The 18,974-nt window shown below is 46.5% G+C and overlaps 4 protein-coding genes, 1 non-coding gene and 1 pseudogene across 10 annotated transcripts; 1 reads left to right on the top strand and 5 right to left on the bottom strand.

The window, feature by feature from the left end:
- Positions 1–2,890: 2,890 nt before the first annotated feature.
- Positions 2,891–4,495, top strand: LOC147981244 (F-box protein At5g07610-like; annotated as a pseudogene).
- A 142-nt stretch (positions 4,496–4,637) lies between these two features.
- Positions 4,638–6,592, bottom strand: LOC125545857 (beta-glucosidase 3-like). Of its 2 annotated transcripts, XM_048709904.2 has the most exons (7): positions 6,368–6,592; positions 6,189–6,252; positions 6,026–6,084; positions 5,821–5,896; positions 5,672–5,743; positions 5,343–5,423; positions 4,638–5,198 (listed from the first exon to the last, which is right to left on the bottom strand). In XM_048709904.2, the coding sequence occupies exons 1-7, from the start codon at positions 6,491–6,493 to the stop codon at positions 4,858–4,860; spliced, it is 819 nt and encodes a 272-aa protein (XP_048565861.2). In that variant the 5' UTR covers positions 6,494–6,592; the 3' UTR covers positions 4,638–4,857. The 2 variants fall into 2 exon arrangements, 1 of the variants encoding a protein (XP_048565861.2); XR_015598896.1 differs by lacking the exons at positions 4,638–5,198; positions 6,189–6,252; positions 6,368–6,592 and having other exon boundaries at positions 5,294–5,743; positions 5,821–5,933; positions 6,026–6,130.
- A 303-nt stretch (positions 6,593–6,895) lies between these two features.
- On the bottom strand, positions 6,896–11,179 carry LOC125545852 (disease resistance protein RPM1-like). 2 transcript variants are annotated; one of them, XM_087513898.1, is made up of 3 exons: positions 10,921–11,179; positions 10,634–10,845; positions 6,896–9,901 (listed from the first exon to the last, which is right to left on the bottom strand). In XM_087513898.1, the coding sequence occupies exon 3, from the start codon at positions 8,583–8,585 to the stop codon at positions 7,167–7,169; it is 1,419 nt and encodes a 472-aa protein (XP_087370024.1). In that variant the 5' UTR covers positions 8,586–9,901; positions 10,634–10,845; positions 10,921–11,179; the 3' UTR covers positions 6,896–7,166. The 2 variants fall into 2 exon arrangements, with proteins under 2 accessions (XP_087370024.1, XP_087370023.1); XM_087513897.1 differs by having other exon boundaries at positions 10,961–11,179.
- LOC147981243 (uncharacterized) lies at positions 8,698–9,896 on the bottom strand. The gene is made up of 3 exons (XM_087515908.1): positions 9,642–9,896; positions 9,318–9,533; positions 8,698–9,204 (listed from the first exon to the last, which is right to left on the bottom strand). The coding sequence occupies exons 1-3, from the start codon at positions 9,894–9,896 to the stop codon at positions 8,698–8,700; spliced, it is 978 nt and encodes a 325-aa protein (XP_087372034.1).
- A 1,580-nt stretch (positions 11,180–12,759) lies between the features above and the next one.
- Positions 12,760–12,910, bottom strand: LOC125549793 (U4 spliceosomal RNA). The gene has a single exon (XR_007301512.1). It is a non-coding gene; the product is annotated as a U4 spliceosomal RNA (small nuclear RNA).
- An 852-nt stretch (positions 12,911–13,762) lies between these two features.
- Positions 13,763–18,567, bottom strand: LOC147981242 (disease resistance protein RPM1-like). Of its 4 annotated transcripts, none has more exons than XM_087513895.1 (4): positions 18,418–18,567; positions 18,210–18,341; positions 17,942–18,105; positions 13,763–16,828 (listed from the first exon to the last, which is right to left on the bottom strand). In XM_087513895.1, the coding sequence occupies exon 4, from the start codon at positions 16,758–16,760 to the stop codon at positions 14,034–14,036; it is 2,727 nt and encodes a 908-aa protein (XP_087370021.1). In that variant the 5' UTR covers positions 16,761–16,828; positions 17,942–18,105; positions 18,210–18,341; positions 18,418–18,567; the 3' UTR covers positions 13,763–14,033. The 4 variants fall into 4 exon arrangements, with proteins under 4 accessions (XP_087370021.1, XP_087370019.1, XP_087370020.1 ...); XM_087513893.1 differs by having other exon boundaries at positions 18,227–18,341; XM_087513894.1 differs by having other exon boundaries at positions 18,210–18,517.
- Between the last annotated feature and the right edge of the window lie 407 nt (positions 18,568–18,974).

Here is an 18,974-nt window from a genome sequence, read left to right as displayed (position 1 = left end):
AACGGCTGCTCAACACATCAGCCTGTAGCATTCTTCCGTACAATTCAGTCCGTAATGCTACACTTATGGATAGTTGGTTACGGACCAATGCTTATTATTTTAACAGAGAAAGAAAGTTTGAGCGTCCACGCAATACTAAGGGCATATACGATGGTTAATAAGATAGTCTTATCTTAAGTCTTGTATATAATTTAGAGATGACAAAAAAAGAAAATGTTTAAATTAAGTCGGATGATAACTCTCTCCCGTAAGCCGCTCTTCCTGTGCTACACGTGGCGCTGTGGGGCCCGCCCACCACTCCAATCGCCTACGCCTTATCTTCTTCCATCCTTTCCCTTCTCTCGTTCAAAGCAGCATCACCGTAGAGGAGGAGGTGACGGTCGTCGGCCTATGGCTGATTCATCCTCACGACACCAGGGCTGCAATAGAGCTTCAACGGAGCTGCATCACAGCATCCCCGCGCTCCACCGCAGATTCCGCCGTCGTCGCAGCTTCCGCCATGGCTGCCGCATGCCGCGTCACAGCATCCGCTGTCATCGCCGGCGATGCAATGAGTGCGCCCGTGGCTGCAATGGAGGGTCGTCTAAGCTCCGCCGCGGCTGCAATGGATCACCGTCGGGGTCGTTCGAGCTTCGCCGTGACTGCAATGGAACTCCGCCAGAGCTGAAATGGAGAGCCGCCGGGATGCAATGGAGGGTCGCCGGGGGTCGTCGGAGCTTCGCCGCTGCTGCAATGGCGCTTCGCCGCGGCTGCAATGGAGCGTCGGCGCGGTCGTTCGAGCTTTGCCGCGGTTGCAATGGAGCTCCACTAGAGCTGCAATGGAGCGTCGCCGGGACTGCAATGCAGCTTCGCCGGCGTCGACGGTGCTTCCATGGAGCTGCACTGGAGCTCCGTCGGGGTGTCGTCACTCGTCACTGCTGCGTTGAAGCTTTTTTTTTTTGCAGCTGTCGGTACTACCATGGTGCAGCCCCTCAGTGAGTCTCGGCGCCGCGATGCAGCACGACGCCGGCGGCTCTTTTGGAGCTATGAAGCAGCATCTCCGGCGGCTCCGGTGTTGAGAGGTCGCCGGCGCCGTTGCCAATCCGTTGTTTTTGCTGCACAAACCATGTGTTCGAGGAGGCGCGGTGTGGATTTGACAAGGGGCCGCTTCACCTTCATCACTGCAGAGAAGGACGCGGCATGAATCGGGGACAGACTGCTGCCATCGAACATCACAGGCGCCAGATCGGACGGCTGGCTAGCCGGATGATTTCCTGCCGCCCCAAAAAATGTTTATAATGGGTCGTCTTTTAGTTTTATCTTCAATAACTAGCTATTCCTAAAAACATGATGAGACATATTGTGTTAAGAGATCATCTCTTGCCTTCTCTTAAATAAGAGAAGACAAGCCTTTTCTTACGAATTCTCTCTTCTTCATCTCATAATTTATCTAGTGTCAAGAGCACTTTTCCGAAAGATGCCTCCTTCGATATCGATATTATTAAGTGTAGATTGGAGTTGTGATGCAACCCGTACGCGTAGAAAACAGGTAGATTGGAGTTGTGATGCAATCCGGAGATTTCAACCATCGATTAACCAGAGGACGTCGATAACTGCCACACGTATGGTGTTTCGGGTGGTTGTGCCGCACGTCCTGTGTGGCACGGAGACGACCCCGCCCGCACGACCGCGTCTGGACGCGCGCAGCCACAGACCGCACGTCCGGTGCAGCACGATCGTCCCACACGAGCACGTACGGGCGAGCGAGCACGCGGCCCGCACGACTCGTCTCGGCCGTCGCCCCTCCCCGCCTGCGAGCCACACGTCCCGTGTGTCACACGCCCTGCGTGTCAGTAACCACGCGTCCCGTCGCGATTGCCATGGTCCGGACCCTCTTCAGTTGCCATGTTGCCATGTTGTTGAACTACAGTTGCCATGTTGCTGAACTACAGTTGCCATGTCGGACAACTACAGTTGCCATGGTTTCTCAACTGCAGTTGCCATCTTAGGTCAAGTGCCGGATGTCATTTTTGGGCAACTGCAGTTGTTGCCATGTATGGTCTGGTCTACTACAGTTACCATGATTTGAAAAAATTTAGGAATTGCCACCTACTAACACTGGACAGTTGCCATGTAGCACTAAAAAAACATGGCAAAAAGCATGTTTCGGATAAAGAGAAAGTTGCTATCTGCTTACAAGCACGCTAGAGGCAGTTGCCATGTACCCTGCAAAAACACATGGCAACTGATAGCTTTGGTGTGTGGGAGAGGAGACGGGCATGTGGGCGATGGTGGTATCTTTAGGAGTTGCCACCTACTAACACTAGACAGTTGCCAGGTAGCGCTACAAACAGACGTGGCAACAATAACATGTTCGGATGAAAGAGAATTGCCATCTGTTTACAATCACAAATAGGGCAGTTGCCATGTACCCCTCAAAAGACATGTCAAATGACAGCCTGGGTGTGGGAGAGTGGGAGAATGGGCAGTCGTAAGAGATGGGGAACAGAACTGATGCGTGGCGTGCGGGCGCGACATCAGTTTCATCGCACGCCCCGACTGGCGAACCGTTGACCGCGGAGAGAAAACGGCGTGCGGGCGAACTCCCTCACACGCCACACACACGAATTGTCCTACGTGGCACATAAATTCAGTCTTTTCATACTAAGATTCGTGCAAAAAGCGCTGGACAGCAATGAAGACGTGTGGACGAGTTAGCTAACGCCCACATGTGTGGGCGTTAACATTTCCGTAACCAGATACCATCAGCCATCAGCACTCCGATGACTACTATGACTACCAACTCGGATCTCAAGACCGAGTCAATTCCCACCCACTCCATCGATCTGCATATATCACGTCTCCTCCATCAGCCCGTTTCCGCTTGTTTTACAAGGAATAGCCGTCCTTGATGGCCCTTGCTGCGGCGGCGCAGCCGCTGCTAGTACCCGACGACATCCTGGCATGCGTCCTCGGCCACCTCGCGCCGCGCAGCCTCGCCGCGTGCCGTTGCGTCTGCAAAAGCTGGCGCGCTGTCATCGACGACCGCCGCCTGCTGCGGGCAGACCTCCTCCCGCTCTCGCTCCATGGGATCTTCTTCATGGAGCAGCTCAATCCGACTCCCACGAAATTCTTCGGAAGTCCGTTGATACAGCGCAAGATCGCCGCCAGGCTTGACTACTTGGACACGGACTTCGCCGGTCATTTGTCTATCAAGGATCACTGTAACGGCCTTCTCTTGCTCTGGGATAAAGTCGTCGTTAATCCGGCGACACGGCAATGGGTGCGTCGGGATGGAGGACTTAGGCGTCGACATGTGCTTAGCTTTTGACCCCACCGTCTCGACGCACTATGAGGTGCTTCTCCTTCCTTACGTTCCTCGCATGCTTGAGCACGACAATGTTCGCCAAGGAATCGGCATGGCCGCCCTCTCCGTATGCAATACGTGTCTTCTCTTCAAGGACATGGCAATGGGAGGAGAAGTTGTTGGTCCAGAGAGGGGAGGCTGCTGGGACCATCGCCGACATGCAGTCAGATTGGCAGCCAGAGCATCGCTACACCGTCTACTGGCAAGGAGCGCTTTATGTCATTATGTGCATTGTCAAAATGACTATCATGCGGTATCCACTCACCACCTTAAACATGCATGCTCACTTAATTTTGGTTTTTGCTTTGCTGAAACTCATTGTATTATCTATCATAATATGTTCTCTTTTCCACTTGGTAATTGCAGCATAACCTTATCCCATGGAGAGTATGAAGTGATCAAATCGCCAACAGGCAGTAAAACCAAGCGTGCTGATCTTTATCTAGGGAAATCAAAGAAGGGGGTTTATTGCGCTTTAGTTCGTAATTGCAGGTCATACCGACTTCGGGTTTGGTTGCTTACCGAAGTATGTGGTAAAATGAAGTGGCGAGTGAAGATTGACATAAGCCTTTTGTCGGTGGTAGCAAAATTTTCTTGGATCTCCCGTGTTGAAAACTCTGGGCCGTGGATCTTGCATGAAGGGAATTGCAATAGAGATGGTGAAGAAGCACTAGTGGAAGATAAACTTGAATGGGACTTTGACAAGGCTACTGTTCTTGAGGGCGTAGATAATGCTGAAAGTGATTATATGCATGGAGATATTTATTTCCTTGGGTTCCATCCATACAAAGAAATTGCCTTCTTGTGGATATCAAGAACAAGAGTGGTTGCTTATCATTTGTGTACCTCAAATGTTCAAGACTTAGGCGAGTTACTTCTACAAAGTGTAGGAGATTCTTTTCCATACACACCATGTTGGGCAGCAGAGTTATAATGTCATACTAGGGTTACAAATGTACTAGTCAGCCACGTCGGTTTTTGCAGGACCCACATGTCATAATCGTCTCAAATGGGCCAAAGCCACCAACCTGTGTTTTTTGCAAAAGATTAAGTTGAGAATTAGGGGTTTTTGTCCTAGATCTTCAGACCTATGTTTCTTGAAAACATAGCCCACAATGCAATTCGTATATATAGAAAAGTTAAATTATGTACTTACAACAATTTCTTTCACCCAGAATAATCCAGTGTTTCCCTATGGGCCTAGAGTACAGTTCGTCAAAGGATAGGTCCAATAGGAGTAAACATTTATGCCAACAACTCCCATTTGCACGGCCTACACCCAAGAATATTTTTGTTAGCATACAATATTGTTTCTAAAAAAATAGAAAATATAATATTATACAAACAAGTTGTAATCATGAAAACTCTGTAGTAAATTATGAAGTTAGCAAGTAGTACAACACAAGTACACCATTGTACTAAATCAGTCACTTATTTTGGGACAGAGGGAGTACTTTATTCTTGATTGGTTTGACAATACTAGTGTTTCTTAACTAATCTTAGATTACAATTTAAATCTGCCGGAAGACAAGAGTTGTTAATTTTGGGCACACTAACTTGATATTTTCTCTGTAAAGTCTAGTAGCAGATGCATGTGCCAATATCATGTTATGAGCTGCTATGTACGGTTCCACGGTCGAGTTCCCCGCGGTACATTTTGTTCGCCCAAAAGGATCAGAGCAACGCCCGGGTGGAAATGTTCCACTACCATACGAGTCGGCTGGGATGACATTAGGTTCGCTCATCGTAGTCCAGAAGGAAACCCTGTCTCCAAACTCTCTAAAGCATACATCTGCAAATGCCGTGAAATCCTCCCTGCATTTTGCAGTGCCACCTGTTACGAAATAGATAACTGAGAAAGTAGGGGTCATTCAATTATCTGCACATAATTTTGCATAGACGACCTCCATGATCTAAATTCTAGAAAAGGTTGATCAATTTCAGATTTTGAGAAATTTCATCACCACAATGGAAAAATTGCAGGATCTTACACAACTAGGGCTTAACCATCCTCCATATTCATCATCCAAAACTTGCGGGAAATCAAGATGGTAAAGCATCACATGGATTTGAATCCCTAAACAACAAGGACATTGGTTCAGATAGTGAAGAATAAAGGGACGAATATTTGTTGGACAACTATGGTAGATTTCCACAGCTTCTCATGTACTCCCTCTGCAACTTGATAGAAGAAGTTTTTTGACACTGTCATAGACTTTAAAAACGTCTTATAAAATGTTACGGAGGTAACAGTATATTGGTGAAAGATGAAATGGTTTGTCAGTACAATGGAATTTATAAGCTATTACGCATAAATAAGCTTACCATGTTTCACCAGCTCATTTATAAGGTTGTTGTAGTACTCTAACCCCTTTGGATTGACAGCTCCCCTCCCATCTGCAAGCCAAAGTTCAGTTATTATTGTCCGTGCAAATTTTATACAGCAATAGAGATATTGTGGAAAGCTTTTATACTTGGAATAAGCCTTGGCCAGGAGATGGAGAATCTGTAAGCCTCCAGGTTAGTGTCAGCCATGAGCTTGACATCATCCTGAAACTCGGATGATGCTGCCCAGTATTAATATAATCTGAAACAAACAACAATCGGACATTTTTTTCCCTTCCACAGAATGTTCAGGTTATCATCCATGTCGGCCATGTAAATTTTGACCGTGATTACCTTGTACTTGTGGTACCCGTCAGAAGCGACGTCCCCTGTGCTTTTGTCCGCCATTTTCCCTGTCTTTCGGAGGCAAACAGATTTTGTTTTGTTTTGAAAACTGACAGACAGGCAGGGGTATTTGATCCACGAGATGCACAAAACCGACAAATTGGTTGATTACCAGCGTGAGTGAAGGTGTCCCATATGCTTGGGCTCCTGCCATCCTCAGCTACAGCGCCCTCGTACTGCATTAAAAAACAGAGCAAATTAACCAGAGCAGGGAACTGAGGGCAAGAGAAACAGAGTGAAATTTGTAAGAGACCAACGCTAGCTGATAAAGCCAAACCAATATCCAGTTACCTGGTAGGCGGAGGTGGCGGCACCGAAGACGAAGTCCGGCGGGAAGTCGCTCCGCGTGAAGCCGAGAGCAGGGGGCGTGCCATGGGCGGTGAGGAGCAGGAGGAGCAAGAGGGAGAAGAAGGCCATGGCAGCGGCCTGTACTGATCATATGTGCTTTTGTGGCCATGATATACGTTACGGTTAGCTTATAGGACGACGTCGCTCATCCTGCCTGCTCAAACGGTTCCACCGCCCGGTCCCCGACTCTCATTACTTTTTTTGAGCGCAACGAGTGAACAAACCACGTGTGTCCATCAACTCCCAATCGTGCAACCAGATGGGCGAGACAAGGACGGGTGGTGTGATGATCTGCTGCTTACAAGTGTATAATAATCTTACATGCTCATCGGCAGTGTACCTAAGATATCTGGACGCTGAAAAGATAATGTAATCACGTCTCAATCGAGGATGCGACTTTTCCAGAACGAGAACCAGGATGCGGTAGAAACATAGATTGAGCGGTATCTAAAACTACAAACAAGGTAAACAAGTTCTACAACATTATTTTCTCACATGTTCCATACAACTGTTTCCTGAAACCAATATTACAGCATGCAACTGAAACAACGTAAAAGGTACAGGGTCTCCTGAAGGCAGCAAACACGATATTTTAAGAACAGAAATCGTAAGATGATACACAAGTACAAGACTCGCAAATGATGTCTTAATAATTACGTATAACATACGAGAATGATTAAGAATGATCTTAGACGCCGTGGTTGCTTGCGCCATACCAGAATGCCACTGCAGAAACCCACATTCAGACACGAAGCTCCTGAACATGCACCATCTTCTGCTGCATTCCGTTCTTGTCCCACTGAGTTTTGAAGCCCCCGTGCAAGCCCAGCAGCCAGAGCTTCTTCAGGGAACCAAGGGATTCAATGCCCTGAGGGACCTTATCCAGCTTCGTCAATGACACAACATACAAACCTTCGATGCATGGAAGGGCGCCATCGATGATCTTTAGCTCGTTGACATTATGCATGTGCTTTAGCGTAAGGCTCTTCAGGTGAGGAAAGGAGTCTGCAGAAAGAACCAAAATGTTTGCACTGCACATGTTGTTGAGTCGCAGATATGTGAGGTTTGGCAAGTGTGGTGCAAGCATCCCTAGTGGATCCTCGCCTTCCCAAAGGTGACACCAGCTTAGAGCTAGATACTTGAGATTTTCTCCATGGCTGCGGAATATCGGGCAGTCCAGCGTTCCCTTGGCCCATTTCCCTCTGATGATCAGCTTGTGGAGATGTGTGGACATTGGCTGGAGGGACTCGAAACAAAGTGCCTCGTTCTCATCTCTTCCAGCAAGAAGCAGGCTGGAAAGAAGCGGCATATTTGACAGGGCAGCAAAAATATTTGCACATTCAGCAGAACTTATGTTGTCAATCCACAGAGTTCGCAGTTGCACCATTCTCTCCAGCTGCTCAGCCAAGTCTTTGTTGGCTTGGATGGTCTCAAGAGTCTGCAGCCCCTCGATGTTGGGCAGTTCTTTTGGTGCTTGGATTCCGACAAAGTATCGAAACTCCGTCTGCTTCTCATCAGCATATCTATCAGCTAAGAGGTGCCGTAGATTCTTGATCTTAGCAATCCCTCTTGGTAGGGTCTCTATGTTAGTTTGCTTGATGTCCAGAGTTTGCAGGTTCGATAGTTTCTCAACAGAGTCCGGGAGTGACCTCACCTTGGTGCGGCGTAAGCCAATGTAACGTAAATTGAAGAGTGTACCTATCCATGCCGGCACTTCAGTGATTTCAGAGTCTTGTAGCTCGAGGACAGTCAGGTAGCTGGATTCTGACGAAACTGAGAACGGCATGGCAGGCATGGATGAAATTGCTCCTACTGACACTAGAGTTCGAAGACGGGGAAGCTTAATTTTCAGTGCAGTATTGCCTTTCCATCCGCATGATGATAGACGACGAACATCCTTATTCATATGTATCAATGTGGCATAATCATTTGCACATACAAACTGCTCCTCGCTTGCAACACAAAGAGCCAGGTCTCGCACGATATCATGCATCGTACAGGTGCTCACCCTTCCCAGTTCATCTGTCTCCTTGACTTCAAGCATATTGCGGTATATCAGTTCCGTCAGGTTTCCCTCGGCCACCTCCTCCGGGGTGCTATTTCCTTTGCTACACACAAAGCCTTCTGCAACCCACAGCCTCACAAGGCTCTCACGTGTCATTGGGTAGTCTTCCGGGAAGAGGCTGCAATACAAAAGGCAGTTTCTGAGGTCTCCAGATAGGTCATGGTAGCTCAGATTTAAAACTGCCCGGAGATGATCATTCTTCGACAGCTCAGTTGAGAGTTGATTGCGTATCTGCTCCCAAGAGTATTGTGTTTGTGGCCTCAGACAAAACACCACCTATTGATAGAATTTCTAGTGGTAGACCCTGACACCTATCAACTATAGACCTGGCAGTTTTCATGAGATGATTGGGACACTCATACTCATGGTCCTTCTTGATATAAAAGACCCTCCTGCAGAAGAGTTCGAATGCGTGAGCATTCCCCAAAGGCTTGAGATCGATACGGCGTGTCAAGTGAGCAACAGCAGCAACATGATTGTTCCGTGTTGTGATGATGATGCGACTTGCATGAGAATTCTGGAATGCATCTCGCATTTGAGAGTACACCTCCTTGTTCCAGACATCATCCAATACAATTAAACATTTCCTATCTTTAAGCTTTCGCTTTATTTCTTCCTTCAAGTCATGCACATCCATCCTGTCAATGTTAGGTGATGATGGTTGTTCGGTAACCTTCTCGAGTAACTTCCTCAACAGAGCATCCAAAGTGTAGGTCTGAGACACAACCATCCACGCACTAGTTTGGAAGTTGACCTTTTCACGTTCATACACATTTTTGTGACGAGGGTTGTTTTTCCCAACCCACCCATATCCGACACCGTTATCACCGTAGTCTCCATCTCATCCGAGTACAACCATTCAGTCATCATTCGCCTGTTATCTTCAATTCCAATAAGATCTTCATCTTTCACAAGTTCAGGGAAGCTATCTTGGGACCGTTGTCTTTCCATCTCAGTGCGTGGGTCATGAACAAGCTGGGATGGTTGCAGCCATTGCTCCTTGAGTTCAATAACTTGCTTTATCTCCTTCTCTATCTTGACTACCTAATCGGCAATTTGACTGAAAACCCGGACATAATGTGATCCTTTGAGGCACTTCTTTAGAAACCCTTTTTCCACATGAAGAGAGTGATATGAGTATTTGTCCATCACATCCTCAACATGGTAGGCCAACTTCCTCACCTCCCCAATCCAACCCTTTACGACTTTGTCGGCGAGGTACGGCGTGCCTATCTGCTGTATGACGTTCTTCATTGTATTTAATTGCTTCGCTATTCCCTCAATCTTGTCATCCAGATCAATCAGATTACTAACTTTTTCTGACAGCTTGGCCAGCAAAGCCTTGGTAGCTTCATCAGCTAAGACATTCCTAATCTTTCCGAGAGCAACGAGCGCCGCCTCCGCCATTTGTGCTGAACAAAATAAACATAGATCAATGTGTTAAATGGGGCAATAACCAATTTCATCCAAGAAAATTAAGTCGAGCGTTAGCTTGCATGAACAGAGAGAAACTTTCTCCAATGGTTGTTTTACTTCCACTAGTTTTCAAACTGAAAATTTATAGGTTTGTTGACACTTACTCCACTGGTTTCGTGCATGGATGGAATGAGTAGGTCTGTCGATATTTAAGATTTTTTTTTATTAATGTATCATGGGAGAAGATACCTGGTGTCAATGTACCAGTACTAGATAAATATGTATAATCATCACTTTTTGTCGTCTGACACTGAGATAATCAGACAAAAGTACTAACAGGGTCCGTGATGACCAAAGAGATATAGAGTTTTGCTCATGGGCCTGATAAACCGTAGCATGAACGAAGGAAAGATTTAAGACATGTCAATACATAGTACTAGAGAATTACACGCACGTTTGCATAATAATTATACAACAAGAGTGCTAATTACTCCCTCCGTCCAAAAAAACTTGTCCCAACCTTGTTTCTCAAATGGATGTATCTAGCACTAACTTCGTGCTAGATACATCCAATTAAGGGACAAGCTTTTTCGGACGGATGGAGTACATGGTATGTGGGTTCTGGGAAGGTAGTTGGTTGTTCAACATGCGATTTTAGTTGTGTTGGGAAACTTGCAAGCTGTGAATGAACTAATCTGACATGGTGCATATTCAGTCAAAATCATTACCTGGTGACAAAGCAACTGTTCAGTCAGTCAAGCAGGATAGCTTTGAGGGCCGAGCAGCGTGCGCAACTGACAGGAAAGATTGACCACGGGTTGGCGATTTGGCATCAACAACCACGGGGGACACAGCTCTCATCCAAAGATGAAACTTGAGAATCACATCAGAGTCGGCCGGAGGCGAGGCCTGTCCGGTCCGTCCTGGCAGTTGGTTGACTCTGCGGCATGGAAGAAGAGGGGATGAGTATTTATTTATGCTCAGGAGCAGAAATGAAATCAGAATGGCATGTCACCCTGATACGGGGACTCGATTTGCCATTTCCACGCGACAACCTAGGTCCGGCTGCCAGATCCAGAACGGCCTCCTCCGCCGCGCCGGCGCAGTCCGACGAGCAAGCCCGGGCGGCCAGAGAGAGACGCACGCCTCCCGGCAGAGACGGAATCTAAGCTAAGATAAGGAAGAGCGTGTGTGCAATGGAGCTCCGTGGTGTGAGGAGGAGGAGAAGGAGGAGACCTTGACTCGCTGCAGGTCCGTGGCTTTGTTTCTCTCCGAAGGCACCTTGGGGAAGTCAAGTCTTTGGTTATTGTCCTGTCTTCCTTTTTTATATTTTGATTGTTTTTATAAGTTTGAGAAAACCTTCTTCCTGCTTCTGCCTTCAAATATTCCCGGAAATTATATGGTAGGTACACTCCTATCCTACTGGCGGCCCAGTGCACAAGAAACCGTGACGCATTATGGAGACGTCAACAAGTTATCGGCTTGGTTGTTGGCAAAGCACACTCTGATTTCAAACTCCGCCAACTAATTATTCTTGCAAAAAAAACATTAGGATCTATTATAAAGTTTATCAGAAGTATAAAGCACTTCAAATATAATAATAAAAAAGTACATTGATATTTCTGGATCACCTTCCGCTGACGCGCCTTAGTGGCCCTCTCATACCGAAGCTGGACTGACCATGTCAATGACAGACAGAAAGCTTTTATGCATGTGGCCCTAGGACCAGCGCCCCGGAGCCATAGGCATCGTCGTTGAATCCTTGAATCGATCCGAAGAACCTGACTACAAATCTTGCCATCATGTACGCATGACGAGTAACCCTAACCCCCGAGGAGCTGGCATAAATCCACACCGGAGCTCCGTCTAATCTGACCCGACGAACGAACTTGAGGAAGATCGGAGCCCGAGGACTGACTCGAAGAATAAGAGACACCATATGTTCAAGTGTCAAGGGCTAAAACCATAACCTATCTAGTAGCAGAGAAGAGGCGAACCCACATGATCAACGATGGAGAGAGGAAAGGAAGGCTTTTCCCTAGCTACCCGGGAAAGAAAGACGTGTTGCTTACAATATTCTCTCATTTGCGTATACCCGGCTCTAATATTGGCTAATTTCAGTGTATAAACTTACAGAGTACGTACCCGTCAGAAGCAAAAAGATTTTTGTTTTGTTTTGAAAACTGACAGAAACCGACAAGTTGGTTGATTACCAGCGTGAGTGAAGGTGTCCCAGATCAGATGCCTGGGCTCCTGCCATCCTCAGCTACAGCGCCCTCGTACTGCATTAAAAAACAGAGCAAATTAACCAGAGCAGGGCACTGAGGGCAGGAGAAACAAAGTGAAGTTTGTAACCAATATCCAGTTACTACCTGGTACACGGAGGTGGCGGGGCCAAAGACGAAGTCCGGCGGGAAGCCCTTCTGCGTGAAGCCAAGAAGGGGGGAAACGCCATGGGCGGCGAGAAGGAGGAGGAGCAAGATGGAGAAGAAGGCCATGGCAGTGGCCTGTATTGATGATATGTGCTTTCTCATCCGGCGTGCTCAAACAGTTCCTAAAACATAAGTATATTTCGGTGATCAGGCTTTGCATTTGTGCCATTGATGTTAACACAGATCCGCGGCAGCTTCATCTGTAGTATACATTTGTGCATTTCTGTAGTACTAGCTTACATTTATGTACCAACGGCAGCATCAATCGTGATGAGTCATTGAAAATTTCATTATCCTGCGTATCCGTGGACCTGAGAGAAACAACCAGAACTAATTCCAGTTTGAGAAGCAACTATTACTGTAATACTAGGGCCAATGGAGCTAAAAAAAACTGAACAAATACTTTCATCGTTGGATTTGTGGGCTTTGCCCTCCCCGAAGGGAAGGAGCCCTTTCAGAAATTCTCAATGTCCCCGGAGGGCCAAAGAGGGGGTTTGGAAATAGTTTTCAACCAGCAATTGACGCGCCTCGGTATAACCTCACTAGCTGCGTCATTGCCCCAAGCGCAAAGATGCCTCTAACCGCTCGCCCGCTGTCCCATCTTATACCCGGCCACCCCTCACACTCTTCCCTCCACAGCCGATGTGGTACAAAACAAACCCACTCGATGAATTAGGGGCGGGGCAGCAATCCTTGCTGGGCTGTGCCTCCCACGGCCCACAAAATCCAGGGAGCCCAACAGCCAGGTGATCTCCTCCTGTGTGCGTGCCCCTCAGAAAAAATAACTCTCCTCTGCGCTGCACTTCTCTGCTTCTTTCTTCTTCCGAAACTGCTCCATGGACGATACTGGTGCCCGACGTGTGCACGATATGTAAATCCAGCGTCCTGTGTTGTTTCACTCATACGCACGTACATCCAGCGTCCAGTGTTGTTTCACTCATACGCACGTACGGCCTGATTTAACCATCGTCTATGAATCGTCCTGATTTTATCGTGTGCACGCGGAAGAAGGGGACCCTCGGCGACCTCCATGTGATACTTGATGAAATGCCCATCATGGTGTTCCCGCTATACACGAAATGAATTGTGTACGTGCAGCTGTGCAGGGAACGGAAAGCCAGCAGCATTTTCTGACGGTAGTACCGAACCTATTCAAACAGTACAGATCAGTAAAGCCGTACAGATACAAACTCCAGCAGCGGCCTAAAGAAGAATCAAAACTACTGTTACTAAAACACAACATTTTCTTCACACAATAAACACTGCAGTTGTTGAGCTCCTTGCTCCTACCAAATCCCGCCTCTCGGACTCTCAACTCAAGCAGGGGCTTCACTTGGACATGGAAATCATTCTTGATCAAGGATGCGCCTCTTCGAGAACGACAACCAGGATGCAGTAGAAACATAGATCGGGCGGTATCTACTGACAACAAGGTAAACAAATTTTACAACACTGTTTTCTCACATGTTCGACACAACTGTTTCCTGAAATCAGTTTTACAAAATGAAACTGCAATAATACAAAAAAAGTACAGGGCCTCCTGAAGGCAATGAACACCAACATTGTCAGAACAGAAACCGTATCACGATATGGAAGTACAAGACTCGCAAATGATGTCTTAATAATTATAACATGCCAGAATTATTAAATCAAGAATGACGTGGATGCCAGTGCAGAAAGAACCACTATGCCGCATTCAAACACGAACCTCTGGAACGCGCGTCATCTTCTGGTGCATTCCGTTCATGTCCCACTGAGTTTTGAAGTCCCTGTGCAAGCGCAGCAGCCAAAGCTTCTTCAGGGAACCAAGGGATTCGATGCCTTGAGGGACCTTGCCAAGCTTCGACAACGAAACGACATACAGACCATCAATGCATGGAAGGGCGCCATCCATGATCTTTAGCTCGTTCACATGAGGCATGTCCTTTAACACAAGCGTCTTCAGCAGAGGAAAGGAATCTGCAGAAAGAACCAAGCTATTTGCACTACGCATGTTGTTAAGTCTCAGATATGTGAGGTTCGGCAAGTGAGGTGCAAGCATCCCTAATGGATCTTCAACAACGTCACACCAGCTTAGAGCTAGATACTCGAGATTTTCCCCGTAGTTGCAAAATATCGGGCACTCCAGTGTTCCCTTGGCCCATTGCCCTCTGACGATCAACTTGTGGAGATGTGTAGACCTTGGCTTGAGAGCCTCGAAACAAAGTGCCTCATTCTCATCTCTTGCAGAAAGAAGCAAGCTGGAAAGAAGTGGCATATTTGACAGGGTAGCAAAAATATTTGCACACTCAGCAGCACTTATATTGTCAATCCACAGACTTCTCAGTTGCATCATTCTCTTCAGCTGCTCGGCCAAGTCCTTGCTGGATTCGATGGTCTCAAGAGTCTGTAGCCCTTCAATGTTGGGCAGTCCTTTTGGTGCTTGAATTCCAATAAAGTATCGAAACTCTGTCTGTTTCTCATCAGCATATCTATCAGCTAAGAGGTGTCGTAGATTCCTGATCTTAACAATCCCTCTTGGTAGGGTCTCTATGTTAGTTTGCTTGATGTCAAGAGTTTGCAGGTTCGATAGTTTCTCAACAGAGTCCGGGAGTGACCTGACCTTGGTGCGGCGTAAGCCAATGTAACGTAAATTGAAGAGTGTCCCTATCCATGATGGTACTTCAGTGATTTCAGAGTCTTGTAGCTCGAGGACAGTCAGGTAGCTTGATTCTGACAAAACTGAGAATGGAATGCCAGGTGTGGATGAAATTGCTCCTACCGACACTAGAGTTCGAAGACGGGGAAGTTTGATTTTCAGTGCAGTATTGTCTTTCCATCCGCATGATGACAAACGACGAACATCCCTATCCATCTGTATCACTGTAACATAATCATTTGCAGATACAAACTGTTCCTCTCTCGCAACACAAAGAGCCAGGTCTCGCACGATATCATGCATCGTACAGGTGCTCACCCTTCCCAGTTCATCTGTCTCCTTGACTTCAAGCATATTGCGGTATATCAGTTCCATCAGGTTTCCCTCGGCCACCTCTTCTGGGGTGCTGTTTCCTTTGCTCAACACAAAGCCTTCTGCAACCCATAGCCTCACAAGGCTCTCACGTGGCATTGGGTAGTCTTCCGGGAAGAGACTGCAGTACAATAAGCAGTTTCTGAGGTCCCCAGATAGGTCATGGTAGCTCAGATTTAAAATTGCCCGGACATGATCATTGTTCGACAGCTCAGTTGAGAGTTGATTGTATATTTGCTCCCAAACGTATCGTGTTTGTGGCCTCGAAGACAAGAATCCGCCTATTGTTAAAATTGCTAGTGGCAGGCCCCGGCACCTATCAACTATAGACGTAGCAGTTTTCATGAGATAATCGGGACACTCATGGTCCCTTTTGCTATAAAAGACCCTTCTGCAGAAGAGTTCAAATGCATTTGTATCCCCCAAAGGCTTGAGATCGATACGACGTGTCGAGAGAGCAAGAGCGGCAACATGATTCTTCCGCGTGGTGATGATAATGCGACTTGCACAAGAATTATGTAACGCATCTCGCATTTGAATGTACACATCCTGGTTCCAGACATCATCCAATATGATCAAACATTTCCTATTTTCAAGTGTTCGCCTTATTTCTTCCTTCAAGTCATAAACATCCATCCTGTCAATGTTGGATGATGCAGGTTCAGTGTAACCAGCCTTCCCAAGTAACTTCCGGAGTAACTTCCTCAACAGACCAGCCATAGTGTAGTTCTGAGACACAGCTATCCATGCACGAGCTTGGAAATTTTCATTTTCACGTTCATAAACATTTGTGACGAGGGTTGTTTTTCCCAACCCACCCATACCTGACACCGTTATCACTGTACTGTCCATCTCATCTGAGTACAGCCATTCAGTCAGCATTCTCCTGTTATCTTCAATTCCAATAAGATCTTCATCTTTCACAAGTTCAGGGAATCTATCTTGTTTTCCCATCTCAATAAGAGGGTCATGAGCAAGCTGGGATGGTTGCAACCACTTCTCCTTGAGTTCTATAACTTGCTTGATCTCCTTCTCTATCTTGACTACCTCATCAGCAATTTGGCTGAAAACCAGAACATAATGTGATCCTCTGAGGCACTTCTTCAGAAATTTTTCTTCCAACATTTGAAGAGAGTGATACGAGTATTTGTCCATTACATCCTCAACATGGTAGGCCAACTTCCTCACGTCCCCAATCCAACCCTTTACGACTTCGTCGGTGAGGTACGTTGTGCCTATCTGCCGTATGACATTGTTCATGGTATTTAATTGCTTTTTTATTTGCTCAATCTTGTCATCCAGATCAATCAGATTACTAACTTTTTTTGACAGCTTGGCTACCAAGGCCTTGGCAGCTTCATTAGCTAAAACATTCCCAATCTTTCCGAGAGCAAGGAGCACTGCCTCCGCCATTTGTGCTGAAAAATTTAAACACGGTCAAGCAGGACAGCTTGAAAGCCGAGCCATGGGGGCGATTTTTGCTGAACAAAACAAACATAGATCATGTGTCAAATGGGACAATAACCAATTTCATCCAAAAAATTAGGCTGCAAGTTAGCCCATATGTTCAGAGAGAAACTTTATCCAATGCCTGAGTTACTTGCACTAGTTTTCTAACTGGATGTTTATAGCTTTGTTAACACTTGACTCCATTGGTTTCATGCATGGATGGAAGGTTTAGCTGTGTTTGTGTTTAAAAAGAAATTTATCAATGTATCATGAGTGAAGAGACCTTGTGTCAATGTCATCTGATATTGAGATAACCTAACAAAACTACCTTTTCAACGAAAGGTGGATATTTTTTTAACTCAAAATGAAGCAACAAGGGATACAAAAACAATAAACACGTGTCCGGCCTCTGCATAACTAGGATGCACACAGCCAACACCAACGCAAACACACAATATCAAAGTCATACAAGGCCGAAGCTATGCCTAGGTGGAGTAAAAAGAAGAAGAAAATTCCGACACGATAAAAACATCAACAAGCTACAGTAGTGATCATATCTGCACCAACCATCTCTTGACATCACAAGTACAACGCGAAAGGTCCATGGTAAGAAGAGAGATGTAGAGTTTTACTCATGGGCATGATAAACTGTATCGTGAATGAAGGAAAGATCTAAGTCATGTTAATACATACTACAGAATAACACACACATTTTAATGACTTGACTTAAATATAGTTGTATCTGCTATACAACTCTAATGCTTATGATTGAATAAAATAGTTGCACTTGTTATACAGGTCAGAAATATGAAAATGTTCTGGGAAGGAAGGAATACATCACAAATAGAGTAAATTACTCCCTCTGTCCCAAAATAAGTGTCTCACCCTTAGTACAAAGTTGAGACACTTATTTTCGACGGAGGAAGTACATGGTAAGTACTAGCTTTTGGGCATTCCCCACATGACCGCACACATAGAAAAGACAGTTTGTACTTCAACATACAGTTTTAGTTGTGTTGTGAAACTTGCAAGCTGTGAACTAATTATTCTGACTTGATACATACTACCTCTGTGACTTAATATAAGACTTTTTTTGACATGGAAGGAATGCTATTCAATCAAGAAAAGAAAAAAAAAATCATTACCTAGTGACGGAAGTAGTACTCAGTCAAGCAGACAGCTTGAAAGCCGAGGCGTGGGTGCGATTGACCCGACGAATCGACCACAGATGGCGATCTAGCGTCAAGAGATGAAAATTGTAGGTGGACAAAAAAGCGAGTCTTGGGCAAGCTCGTTGCTCCCCCTGCTCCTGCAGCATCAAAGAAGAGAGGATGTGTATGTATGCAGTCAGCACAGGTGCGGAAATGTTGAAAGGAAGCACGAATCGGATCAAATCAGAAGGGCATATCACACCCTGGTATGGGGATAACCTAGGTCCGCCTGCCAGATCCAGGAGCACAAAGTGCAGCCTGGGCCGCCGCCGCTCCGTCGCGCCGCGCCGGCGCAGTCCGACGAGCAGGTCCGGGCGGCAGAGACCGAAACAAGCTATGACATAGTAGTAGAAAAGAAGCTAAGGAAGAGCGTATGCGTCGCAATGAATCTTGCTGGGTGAGGAGGAGACCTTGACTTTGAGAATGATACAGCGAACTAGCTGCAGATCCGTAGATTTGCTTCTTCTCCGAAGGCACCTTCCTTTCGGAAAATATCTTGGCCTTTTGTGGGTTATAAGGTTGTTTTTTTTTAGGGGTGGTCAAGTCTTGTTATTGGAGGCGTCTAGCGGGCGGCCGGCTGCCCGCTAGCGCGATGGAGCGGCCAGCCTCAAAAGGTAACTTTCTGTCCGCCCTTGATCCCAAGAAGGAAAGTTCCTTCCGACCTGTGTCCCACACTCCCAACCAACAGAAAATCTCCTCCATCGCTATCACGCTCCCAACCACTACCTCCCCACACCTCACACGCACCCCTCACCCACACTTCCTCCCCCTTGGGTCGCCCTTCTTCTTCTTCTTCAAGAAAAAAGGGGATCCCAGGCCTGGATCCAAACCCTACAGAGCTGCCATGGCAAAGCACAACTAGGTGAAAAAAGCTTCAGTTCTAATAAGAGGGAGTTCAGAGCCATACCAGGCAGCACTATTAGGTAACTTCCCTCTGGCCTCTTCACTTTCCCTCTGGATCTGGCAC

This window comes from Triticum urartu, chromosome 3A, assembly GCF_056163025.1.
Source record: "Triticum urartu cultivar PI428250 chromosome 3A, HENAU_Tu73, whole genome shotgun sequence".
NCBI lineage: Eukaryota > Viridiplantae > Streptophyta > Magnoliopsida > Poales > Poaceae > Triticum > Triticum urartu.
This window is presented reverse-complemented; position numbering and strand designations above follow the sequence as displayed.